Source organism: Bos grunniens, chromosome 3 (genome assembly GCF_055505025.1).
Source record: "Bos grunniens cultivar Pamir isolate PY7600 chromosome 3, Bosgru_T2T1.0, whole genome shotgun sequence".
Lineage (NCBI taxonomy): Eukaryota > Metazoa > Chordata > Mammalia > Artiodactyla > Bovidae > Bos > Bos grunniens.
The window spans coordinates 11,626,491-11,639,494 of record NC_141167.1 but is presented as its reverse complement, the minus strand read 5'-3'; the positions used below and the strand labels follow the sequence as shown (position 1 = coordinate 11,639,494).

At 38.7% G+C, this 13,004-nt stretch overlaps 1 protein-coding gene across 23 annotated transcripts in view; it reads right to left on the bottom strand.

Annotated features, from left to right (window-relative positions):
* The window catches only part of LOC147374984 (protein argonaute-3), a 136,292-nt gene that overhangs the window by 21,070 nt on the left and 102,218 nt on the right, over positions 1-13,004 (bottom strand). For all 23 annotated transcript variants that reach the window (XM_086379182.1, XM_086379250.1, XM_086379279.1 and 20 more), the window contains 5 exons: positions 10,132-10,291; positions 7,811-7,901; positions 5,086-5,280; positions 4,625-4,759; positions 2,092-2,193 (listed from right to left, as the gene is read on the bottom strand). In XM_086379182.1, coding sequence (XP_086235308.1) covers positions 2,092-2,193; positions 4,625-4,759; positions 5,086-5,280; positions 7,811-7,901; positions 10,132-10,291 — 683 coding nt within the window. The remainder of the gene's footprint in view (positions 1-2,091; positions 2,194-4,624; positions 4,760-5,085; positions 5,281-7,810; positions 7,902-10,131; positions 10,292-13,004) is intronic.

Here is a 13,004-nt window from a genome sequence, read left to right as displayed (position 1 = left end):
TAGAAACAGAATCATGATGGAGCAGAAAATAGAAAATCTGAATAGATTGATTACTAGTGATTGAATCAAACTGATTTTGATGATGGGTAATCAAAAATCTCTCAACAAATAAAAGTCCAGGACGAGATAGTGTTCCTGGTGAATTTTACTAAACATTCAAGGAAGAATTAACACCAATCCTCCTCAAACTTCCAAAAAATAAAAGAGGAGGAAACTCTTCTAAACTCATTTTACAGGGTTAGCTGGCATCACCCTTCTACCAAAACCAGACAAGGACGTCTCAAGAAAAGAATTACAAGTCAATATCCCTGATGAACACAGACACAAAAATCCTCAACAAAATACTAGCAAATCAAATTCAACAGTACATTAAAAGGATCATAAACCATGACTGAAAGTGAAAGTCACTCAGTTGTGTTCAACTCTTTGCTACCCTGTGGACTGCAGCCTGCCAAGCTCCTCTGTCCATGGAATTCTCCAGGCAAGAATACTGAAGTGGGTAGCTGTTCGCTTCTCCAGGGGATCTCCCCAGCCCAGGGACTGAACCTAGGTCTCCCACACTGTGGGCAGGGTTCTTACAGTCTGAGTCACCAGGGAAGCCCAGATTTATTCTAGGTTGTGAGGATGGGTCAGTATCTGCAAATCAGTCAATGTGATTTGACCACATTAACAAAATTAAGGATAAAAGTCATATGATCATTTCAATAGAAGCAGAAAATGCATTTGACAAAATTCAACACCCATTTATAATGAAAACTCTCAACAATGTGGGTATGGAGGGAACATACTTCCTTTTTTTCATGGACATGCTTTGCAGCATGGGGGGCCTTACTTCCCCAACCAGGGATCAGATCTGTACCCACTGCAGTGGAAGCATGGAGTCTTAACCACTGGACTGCCAAGGAAGTCCCAAGACTTCTCTTTTTGATTTCAGAGAAGTTTGAAATTATAATAAATCTGGGAAGACATGTAAAGAATGGTCTTTGGTCCCTATGAAATATTCCTGGTTATTTGCTGACTAGAGTTAATTTTCAATTTGGTGTACCCCCAAAGTACTGGTTCCTAAAGTTTCTGGTTAAATACATTGGAGAAATAGTCCTGTCTTGAAAATTTATAATAACCATTTGCATGTGAATAGCATCCAAAAGTTCTAAAGTAAAAAAAAAACAAAACAAAAAAACCCTACCTGTTTAATCAGCATTTCTAAAATTTACATGAACAGAGAATCTTTTTCTCCCCTCTGTTATATTTATTAAGAAGTTATAGCAGTAGTGTTCAGATACATGGAGGGAAACATTATGTACTCAAATGATACAGATTTTAACTCAGAAGGTACTTTTAACTTTGTTTTGTTGACTGTTACCACCCACCATAAAAATGTACCACACTGATTGTAAAGAGGAGCAGATTTAAGAACATATATAAATGAACGGGACAGTAATTTTAAAGCCCTAAGAGTGAAACCGGGGTTAGTGTATGTGGAACATATAAAGCTTTAAGATATACAGTTAGGTGCACCTTCCTGAAGTTTCTATTTTAATCAATAGCAAGTAAACTAACATAGTTTAGGGCTACAGATGTCTCTCAGACATCACGGGAATGTGGATTCACTCTCCTTTGCTGAGCAGTTTGAGAAGCACTGAATTACAGCTTATGTGCTACTAAGTATAGCTAACAAATTGACAAAAAGATTTTCTGAAAATAAAAGACTTAAAAAGTTATGTAACAGAAACTTAAAGTTTGTAATTCTACAACTAAACTCTCTCACATGCTCAATATCTGCCAATAAATGAAGAAGTTTTCTATGAAGTATTATTATCAAAAAGAATATATCAAAGGAACAGTCAGGTTACATTAAATTGAAGACCCAGTTTCGGGAGACGACTTCCATTAAACTACTTATATTCTGGTATTTTCATAGAAATAAGTCCTTCTCAATGTGAAAAAGGGGATACGATTTAGTTACTGAGAGTTTCATCTAACTTCAGACGGAAACAATCTGAAGTGTGGAAAAGAATATTTCTTTCTCCTTTTTCTGAGATGCAGAAGAATGGAAGTTCTTGAATTACTTCACCCAAAGTCTGGGCTTACCTGTATCCCAGCATGACTACAGAGGTAAAAATCAAACTCATACGGGTGGGTAATGTCTGTGTCCACCGTTGTTCCAGCCGGGATGTTGCCACTTCTTCCGACCTAGATTCATTTGGTCAAAATTTAAACAAACAAGTCAAAGGTAAAGAATGTATCTGAAAGCACTTGTAAAAAGATATAAATACACAGGCTGATCCCATGCTTCACTACTTCCAGCCTGAAATAATACTTGAGAAGGTATTAAGAGCAGACCTCATTCTAGTCCTAGTTCCTATTCTTAAAAGTTGCTAAAAGTGAGAGCTGATCAACAATGTTTTATTCATCTCCATGGATGCTTAGCTGGTAGTTGATCCCAATATGGGTTGAACACTTAAAAAAATTGTTTTAGGAAGTAACTTTAAGTGCTCCAATTTATAACATCCGTGCATGGCAGGTTCTCTGAATATGTAATTCTTATGAAAATTAGCATTTTTCTCAGAGAATCCTATATTTTTAGAGTGAAAGGATGCTGACAACAACATAAGTAAGCTAGAGTCACCATTTGGTAGCTATTTATATGTCAGGATTTTACATACATTATTTCTAATTCTGATAATCCTGCAAGTTAAGCATTCCCATTTTGGGGCAAACTATGGCTCAGGAATATAAAATAACTTGCCCAGTAGCATACAGTATAGGCCAGGACAGTCAAACATGGAAATGATTACAAAGGCCTTATTTCTTTTATTTCATATTAGCAGGTTCAACATCTTATAAGGAAATAGACACCATGATTGTCTCTAAGTAATACATGATGTGAACAAAACAGGTAGAAGTTCCTGATAATGACAGGCTCCTAACAAAACAATTTAAAATGCATATATATACTTACCTCTAGCTCCTTATCCCTAACACATTTAAAATCATTAATTATAAGTCGAGGTTTATAAGGCTAACAAATCAGAAACTATCCTACTGACTCAGATATTCTTTCTGCCATGTGAGGGCCCACCACCAGGTGCGGGCTTCAGTTACAGCCTTGCAGGGCAGCCAGCTAGCCTTCCCCAAGTCACAAAACAAAGAAAATAGTTCACAGTCTTACTAAATTACGCCTATTCTTAACACCCAGATCTCCTTATTAACACATATAAACAGTTTCACTCTGTTTACAGGGGCAGCAGAATGCCTGGGATCATATCACAGCGCCACCGAGTTTCTAGTCATGAGATCTAGGACACAGTGCTTTCCTTGCTGTGCCTATTTCCTCATTTATAATGATCTCTCATCTATTATGATTAGGAGGTATTGAGAGCAAAGGTGAAAGAGAAGCAAATAAATGAAGGAAAGGCACAATTAAACACCAGTTGCAAGAAATCATTAAATCTAACTTAGATTTTCCTAATCCAACTTCTGAAGAAAGCTTTGGTTTCCTAGGTATAGAAATGTAGCTAGTAATTTGGGGCAAAGGACTTTAACAACACGGAGGCCAGAATAAAACTACCATTACTGCTATGAGAGGTGTGGCAAAGGACAGTAGTAAAAGCACCCTGGAGCCAGACTGCCTAATAAGCTTGCCTAATTCGAGTCCCAGCTCGGCCCAGTACTAGCTTTGTAACCTTGGGAGGTTATTTAACCTCCATGTGGCAGAGTTTCCTCCTGTGAAAACTGGGGATAATAATAATAAAGTTCCTCATAGTGTTGTTTGTGAGGACTAAATGAGTTAAACTTATAAAGAAGACCCAGAACAGTGCCTGTCATCATGCCCTCTTTCTCTATCACAACAACCATTACCACCATCCTACAACTAGTTAACTTCCACCGAGTGTTCAGCGTGTGCTAAGCACCGTTCTAAGTATATTAACATGTTTTAATTTTAAAAAATTATTTCAAAAACCTAAAATAATGCAAATATTAATGCTATCCAAACCTTGTTTAGAAAAAAAAAACAGGCACAGAGATTTTAAGTTATTTGCCCGAAGTTATACAACAAGTGCAAGCAAAGACCAGGTATCAAAATATATACCAAAGACAAGACACACTCCTCTCTTTCTCAGTCTTTTCTAATGATCCCCCTTCCCAAGAGGACACTAACCCTTGCAATCCTCAGATTTCTCTGCTCTAAGGTTCGCAAGATGGAGGCAAAACACTGGAAATGAGTTAGCTTGCATGAATTTTCACTAATCACTCTATGATGTCCCTCATTTGTAAAATTAATTTTTACAAGAGATTTTGAAACTAGGACGTAACTTTTTTCTTCTGAACACTGAAGGAAAATATGAATAAAAAGAATAATTTAAAAACTCTAAATTTCTTCACAACAACAAAAAAGTATAACGGGATTCTGAACATCTGGAGTGCTCCCAGAAATTCTAGGAGGTTAAAAAAATTATCCTGTTTTGATGCCTCTATACTCATAATCAAGCTGTTTTGTTGTAACCTACTACCATATGTTAGAAATCCTGCTGTTGGCAGAGAGCCTTTGTTAAGTGCTCTATGAACCATATGATATAACCTTTGCTTGGGACAATAAGTGTTACAACAGATGCAAGATTACCCTTTCAGTTCTATCAGCACAAAACAGTCGAGTGTGGTGTCTCTTCTGAACTACAATGTAGGTTATTCCAGGTTGATAGTCTTTCTCCAAACTGATGCAGGCTTCTCGAATTGCTAGGAGTTCATAATATAATACCTAGAGAAGATTAAATGGGAAGATTTGATAGAATCAGTTCTATACATACTTCAAAGTAAGATACTGATTTACACTCAGTTTAACTCATTACTTTATAGCTAACTATACTTCTCTATTTTATCCTGACTAATACCAGAGCATGGTCTTAGTGATCAAGGTTTACACATCCACAATAAACACTTTAAAAGGGAAAATCTAAGGAAGGGTCAAAATTTGACTGTAGGAGCTCTCAACTTAATTAAAGCTTCTAACTTCAGAACTAGACACCACATTATAAATACAGTACCTGATATAACCATAGTACGGGAGAATCCCGGGCAACCAACCTGCCTGAACTGCCCCTCTGAAACACCATCCCGATAGAAGATGATACGAGTAGGCTTGAACCGAGTTGACTTATAAAACTGAATGAGAAGTTCTCGGACCATGGAGGCGAGGTCCTGGATGATCTCCTGTCGGGGTCTCTGAACTCTTACAGTAGCACAGTATCTGCTTGGGTGGGCATCCATACTACCTACAACCTAGGTTGGAAGAAGTAAAAAAAAAAAAATAGAAATTAAGGTAATCAAAAGTGTATCAGTATGAATTTTACCATAAAAAATTGGAAAAAAAAATACCTAGATTTCATTTAAATGTGTATTTTACTATAACCTTAACAATCACTGTTCATTTTGAAAGTAATGAAAACAGACAATTCCAGTGACGAACAGAATAAGTGAAGAACAGAATAAAAGACCCAGTCTAGGGTCAAAAACTATTTTCCTCTAAGTAGGCTGCACTTTACATTTAACAATTTGATTCTAATTTACAGATGTTGCTGGTAAACCTAAATACTGGTAAAGATAGACAAAAAGATGTATATAAAGAGAACAAGAGGAAGAATAAAAGTAAAAAAGAGGATCCATTCAAACACCTGTGCTTCCCTGAGAGCTCAGTTGGTAAAGAACCCTCCTACAATGCAGGAGACCCAGGTTTGATCCCTGGATGGGGACGATCCCCTGGAGAAGGAAATGGCAACCCATTCTAGTATTCTTGCCTAGAAAATTTCATGGACAGAGAAGCCTGGCAGGCTATAGTCCATGGGGTCTCCAAGAGTCAAACACGATTTAACAACTAAATCACCACCATTCAAACACCTGATTTCTCTTACAGTTTAGCAAACTACCCCAGAAGTCATACTCAGAAGATTTTGGCATCCTCTTTTGGGGGCTTCCCTGATAGCTCAGTTGATAAAGAATCTGCCTGCAATGCAGGAGACCCTGGTTCAATTCTCGGTCGGGAAGATCCCCTGAAGAAGGGTAGGCTAGCCATTCCAGCATTCTTGGGCTTCCCTGGTGGCTCAGCTGGTAAAGAATCCACCGGCAATGTGGGAGACCTGGGTTCGATCCCTGGGTTGGGAAGATCCCCTGGAGAAGGGAATGGCTACCCACTCCAGTATTCTGGCCTGGAGAATTCCATGGACTGTGTAGTCCATGGGGCTGCAAAGAGTCAGATATGACCAAGCGACTTTCACTTTCTTTCACTTTAAGAACTGTTCAGTTCAGTTCAGTTCAGTTGCTCAGTTGTGTCTGACTCTTTGCGACCCCATGAATCGCAGCACGCCAGGCCTCCCTGTCCATCACCAACTCCCGGAGTTCACTCAAATTCATGTCCATCGAGTCTGTGATGCCATCCAGCCATCTCATCCTCTGTCGTCCCCTTCTCCTCCTGCCCCCAATCCCTCCCAGCATCAGAGTCTTTTCCAATGAGTCAACTCTTTGCATGAGGTGGCCAAAGTACTGGAGTTTCAGCTTCAGCATCATTCCTTCCAAAGAAATCCCAGGGCTGATCTCCTTCAGAATGGACTGGTTGGATCTCCTTGCAGTCCAAGGGACTCTCAAGAGTCTTCTCCAACACCACAGTTCAAAAGCATCTATTCTTTGGCACTCAGCTTTCTTCACTGTCCAACTCTCACATCCATACATGACCACTGGAAAAACCATAGCCTTGACTAGACGGACCTTTGTTGGCAAAGTAATGTCTCTGCTTTTGAATATGCTATCTAGGTTGGTCATAACTTTCCTTCCAAGGAGTAAGTGTCTTTCAATTTCATGGCTGCAGTCACCATCTGCAGTGATTTTGGAGCCCAGAAAAATAAAGTCTGACACTGTTTCCCCATCTATTTCCCATGAAGTGATGGGACCGAATGCCATGATCTGTTACGCTTCCTAAATTTTTAAAAGAATTTTTCCTCTTTTACTGCAATGCCCTAGATAAAAAGTCCTGACTCTATACTCAGTCTTATTGTGTTGTATTTATGCTTTGTATCTGGTCACTGGAGAAGTTAGTATTGGTTCTGAGAGTAGCTATCTTAATTTTTTCTTTCTGTGTCTTAATATTGTTGTGTTTGCAGCCCATGCATTGCAGTTAGAGAGTAGCCCCCACTCACTGCAACTAGAGAAAAGCCTTTGCAACAACGAAGACCCACAACAGCCAAAAATGAAAATTAAGAAATAAATAAAGGTAGGCAAGAGATAGAATGTTAAGATAGATGTTAAGAGAAGCAGTATTAAAGATTTCAAGTGCAAAGTATTAAACTGGACAAAGGTGAAGATATTTTATACTGAAAAAAAAGGAATGCACCAAACTTGTATGTGATACATCTTTCTGTAATAATGACATGACTGAAATACATAAACTCTTTGAATTATAAAAAGTAACTGAAAATATGCAATTATGGAGAGGCCAAACAGACAAATTTCTGTGTAGGACACAGAAGAGTTGAGTAATACAATTAGTAAACTTGATCTAATCGATATATATGGAACCTGTAGCCTCCGAACTAGAGAATAATCATTCTTTTAAAAAATCCAAAGAACATTTGAAAGTTGGCTCTGGATAGATCTACATAAATATACATAATCTGTAAAACTTCACAAATGTATTTTTAAAACTTTATATATATTTACAAAAGCTTATTTCAAAGAAAATGTCATTAAAATTCAGAAAGTTAAAACCAAAATGTTGATCTTCATGTAAATTTGAGATAAGATAAACCTGCCTGATACTCACAGCAGCAATAGAAGGCTTCTTCCCATCACCAGCTGGCGGATGAGTGACATCTGCTCCCAAAAAGATCACTGGTTGCTGGAACACAGAAGGTCTTAAACACATTTTTAACAAGAGTTAGATAAATTTTTTCATTATGCTTTTATCTGTCTCACACTAGGGCAGCACAATTGCAAGTTGTTGGTATAGCACAGAGAAGATCCTTTTCAGACAGCTTCTGCCTTAAGCAGCTGTGCTGATGGTTGTAAAGGGCAGCTGCGGCTAGCATTCTTCATAATAGGCATAAAATGATAAAATTTCCTCATATTAACCCATCAATTTATATCAACCTTTCTTTAATCTACTTACATTTTAAGCCAGTGTAATCTTGAAAGGAGATAAAGAATCATTAAACCACATTGGAAGGGATTAAGGGAGTCTACTACTCCCCGAACAAAAGTGTAAAATTTGAGTAACATATATTTAATAGTCATAAAGTAGCTAGTGGTTCATTTTATTTTAAAATTGTATTCTTGAAAGTCAAATGACTATTTCTCTTAGTTCTTGGGCTTGATAAAATTCTATATTCATCTCATTTATGAATCTCATTTATATTTAATAGGGATGGGAAATAGAGGCAGTATGGAAAAACAGGGAAAAAAAAGAGCTTTTGTGTCAACAAGACATTTAAGATTTTAGAGCCCTAGTTGCTTCAACTATTAAAAGGAAACCTATTGTTTAATTCTCCAAATAACATTATGCCTCTTCCCCAGCACCCTATTTCTAGGTCATCATGTCTCATAGGTCCTAAGAGCTCTTAGACATGATGGCAATGTAACAGTAACATCTGTTGTCCAATTGACCCCAGCAATTGATATGACTTATTTAACTGATTTACTTAATTGACATGCCCCCTCTGGTGGCTCAGACGGTAAAGCGTCTGTCTACAACGTGGGAGACCTGGGTCGGAGACCTGGGTCTGATCCCTGGGTCAGGAAGTTCCCTGGACAAGGAAATGGTAACCCACTCCAGTACTCTTGCCTAGAAAATCCCATGGACAGAGGAACCTGGTGTCCATGGGGTCGCAAAGAGTCGGACATGACTGAGCGACTTCACTTTCACTTTCTCCTCTAATCCCTGGGATTCCCTGGTGGCTCAGCTGGTAAAGAATCCAATCACAATGCGGGAGGATCCCTGAGTTGGGAAGATCCCCTGGAGAAGGGAACGGCTACCCACTCCAGTACTCTGGCCTGGAGAATTCCATGGACTGTATAGTCCATGGGGTCGCAAAGAGTCGTACATGACTGGGTGACTTTCACTTCACTTCCCTTCTCCCCTAACCCCACCCTAAGTCCCTAAAGGAGGAAGAAAGGCTTCCCTCACTTTCTAGGTGAGTGGCCTCAAGACACCAGCTTGAAGATGACTACTGGACTTACCTGGTGGTGCAGTGGATAAGAATCCACCTGCCAATGCAGGGGACATGGGTTTGAAAACTCCACACGTCGCAGAGAACTAAGCCCGTGTGCAACAACTACTGAGCCTTTGCTCTAGAGCCCAGGAGCTGCAACTACGGAGCCCACGTGCTGCAACCACTGAAGCCCGTGCACACACAGCCTGTGCTCTGCAGCAAGAGAGGCCACCACAATAAGAAGCCCAAGCACCACAACAGAGTAGCCCCCATTCGCTGCAACTAGAGAAAGCCTGCCTAAAAGTAACAAAGACCCAGCGCAGCCAAAAGAAAAAACAAGAAGGTGACTACCAAACAATGAAAAAATTTTACAAGCTGGATGCATCTGAAAAAATAAAGTTCTCAATACTTTCTAGTGAGAGCTGAGGAACTTTGTACATTAAATGAAAATGGGATTTTTCATAAAGCAGTCTCTTAAATTTTGCCAATCAAAACTCTTTACTTTTTGCCAAAATTTCTACTTATCGCCTATGGCAGGAATCACCAAAGTTGTCTCTTACATAGGTCTTAGGTATGGCTGCTGCTGCCGCTAAGTCGCTTCAGTAATGTCCGACTCTGTGCAACCCCATAGACAGCAGCCCACCAGGCTCCCCCGTCCCTGGGATTCTCCAGGCAAGAGCACTGGACTGGGTTGCCATTTCCTCCTCCAATGCATGAAAGGGAAAAGTCAAAGTGAAGTCGCTCAGTCATGTCCGACTCTTAGCAACCCCATGGACTGCAGCCTACCAGGCTGCTCCGCCCATGGGATTTTCCAGGCAAGAGTACTGGAGTGGGGTGCCATTGCCTTCTCCTAGGTATGGCAAAACATAGAAAAATTAAGGTATGAAAACTAATGGAAAAAAAATGAATATCTTATTAGGTGATTAGCTTATCTTACCTTTGATGAGGTACAAGAATATTATTGATCCCTCCAAGTTTAACATTTATCTTCAGGCACAGGTTTGAGAGAGTTTGAGGGGATGTTTTTATTACATTCTTGACTTGAACACATTGTGTAGCCATACCCAAAAGTGTATCTCCGACACGTTTCACCTCCGCTAGGAAACAAATACAAACATCTCTAGTTAAAAAAGGTCAAATTTTACTGACCATTAAGCTGCTTTGTATGTTTTCCCCTGTGAAATATATCACTGTATTACAGGATACCCCAAATTATACCAATACTAAAACAATGTTATTAAAATTTATAGTATACTGTCTTTTTTTGGGCAATGCAGCGTGGGTTGTGGAATTTTAGTTCCCCAACCAGGGACTGAACCTGGGCCTTTAGTAATGAGAGCCAACTGATCCTAATTACTGGACTGCCAGGGAATTCCCTATACTGCCTTATTTGATTATATAAATGTGTAGTGTCTTGAGGTCATTCAAGAGTGCAGTTAGTAATATAATTTCTATCTTAAATGTTTTAAACTGATGTCTAGCCAATTAAAATAAACTGGATCTTTTGAATTAACTGTTTCCAGGATTTCTGAAAACTCTGTTCTAAAATAGACAATTATAAAATATGAAAAATTATCCTAAAATATAAAGTATACTGCCTTGAAGATCAGCTTAAGCATTTAGTGATAATGTTTCCAGTTGTTTTCTTCATATATAAGAAAGTATATTTTTGTCTTCATGAAAATACTATAACTGCAACTGAAAAACCAGAGAAAAATATCAATACATAAACCCTTATTAGTATTTAATTGTACTTTCTTCCAGTAATATTTTAATCTGTATTATTTTAATGCAGTTATAATCACAGTATACTTATAGCTTTCAATCCTATTTTCCAAAGTTTAATTTAGAAATATTAAAAAAAAAAAAGAAATATAGAGGTATTACAGTATACAGGCTTTTATCCTGTCCCTTTCTTTATCCTGTTTCCTTTTCTTATCTAAGTATTCACACAATGACATATTTTTGAACTGAATATAGGTTTCTATTATTTCATCAATAATATATCAAATAGATTTCTATTATTTCAAAGAACATTATGAATAACATCTTTGTATATTTACTTTTGTTTGGTTGTGTAACTATAGCTTCAGGATAAATTTCTATAGGTAGAATTTTTATAGATACTGAAAAATCACCCTCCAGAAAGATTTATTAATTCATTTAACAAATATTTATCGAGTCATCTGATACATGCTAGCACTGTGTGAAGCTCTGGGGATACAATGCTAAGTCAAGACAGACACTGTTTTTGCCCTCATAGAATTTATAGTCTAGTCAGAGAAATAGGCATTAGTTAAATAATTTTAAATTTAACATCACAACTGTGAAACAACATAAAGGAGTGGTAACAAGGTGCTGCTGCTCCTCCTGCTGCTGCTAAGTTGCTTCAGTCGTGTCCGACTCTGTGCAACCCCAGAGACGGCAGCCCACCAGGCTCCCCCGTCCCTGGGATTCTCCAGGCAAGAACACTGGAGTGGGTTGCCATTTCCTTCTCCAATGCATGAAAAGTGAAAAGTGAAAGTGAAGTCACTCAGTCACGTCCGACTCTTAGCAACCCCATGGACTGCAGCCTACCAGGCTCCTCCGCCCATGGGATTTTCCAGGCAAGAGTACTGGAGTGGGTTGCCATTGCCTTGAAGACAATAAATGTTAAGAGAATCTGACCTTGTCAGGGAGGTCAGGAAAAGCTTCCCCCAAGGAAGGGATGTCAGAACTAAAAAAGAATGTGTGTTTACTTGGTGAAGGGTGGAAGAGAGTTATGAGAAGCAATATAGGTAGAAGGAAGAGGGTAATCAAAGAGATCCTGTGGGGAAAAAAGCATAAAGCAAGAAGATGAATTCTGAAGAGGTAAGAAGTCATGGATTAGAACATGCAAACCCTTGGAAGATAATCTTAAGTGTCAATTTTATCAATTGCATAATGAAAAACTACTGAAGTGGGGGTGATTGGGAAGGTGGTAAAATCAGATCTGTACTTTAAAAATAGTACTCTGGACACTGGCTATAGCACTAACACATAAAAGATTAGAAGTCATCACTTCCATCCTCACAACAACAGAAAAAGCTGAACAAAACTGAAAATCAATGATTTGTCTTTGTCTTAAATCCATCAGAGAAATGAGGTAACAAAGAGAACTGCCACCCCAAAACAGGTGAATACAATGAATCACAGTCAAGATCAGCTTATTAGAAGCAGAAACTGATGAAGCCATTAACTGCAGGAACAATTAAACACTAACTCCTGGGAATTCTATGGCAGCCCAGTGGCTAGGACTCCCAAGCTCTCACTGCCAAGGACCAGGGTTCAGTTCCTGGTTGGGTCGGGGAACTAAGATTCCACAAGCTGCGCAGCGTGGCCAAGAACAAACAAAACAAAACACACACACAGAAAACCACACACACTAACTCCTATATCTCAAGAAGAAAACCCAAGCAATCCAAATAAAAATGAGCAAAGGATTTGAATAGACATTTCTCCAAAGAAGATCTACAGTTGGTCAACAAACACAGGAAAAGATATTCCACATCACTAATCATTAAAGAATGCAAATCAAAACCATAATGAGATACTACCCCATACCCAATAGGATGGCTAAAATAAATGACAAGTACTGGCAGGAATGTGGAGAAACTGAAACCTTGCCCATTGCTGATAGGAACGTAAAATGGTGCAGATTCCGTGGAAAACAGCAAGGCAATTGCTCAAGAAACTAAAACTGAATTACCATATAATCCAACAATTTCACTTCTGGGAATAGATCCAAAAGAAGGGAAAGGAAGGACTGGAACAGAGAGCTGTATGCTCATG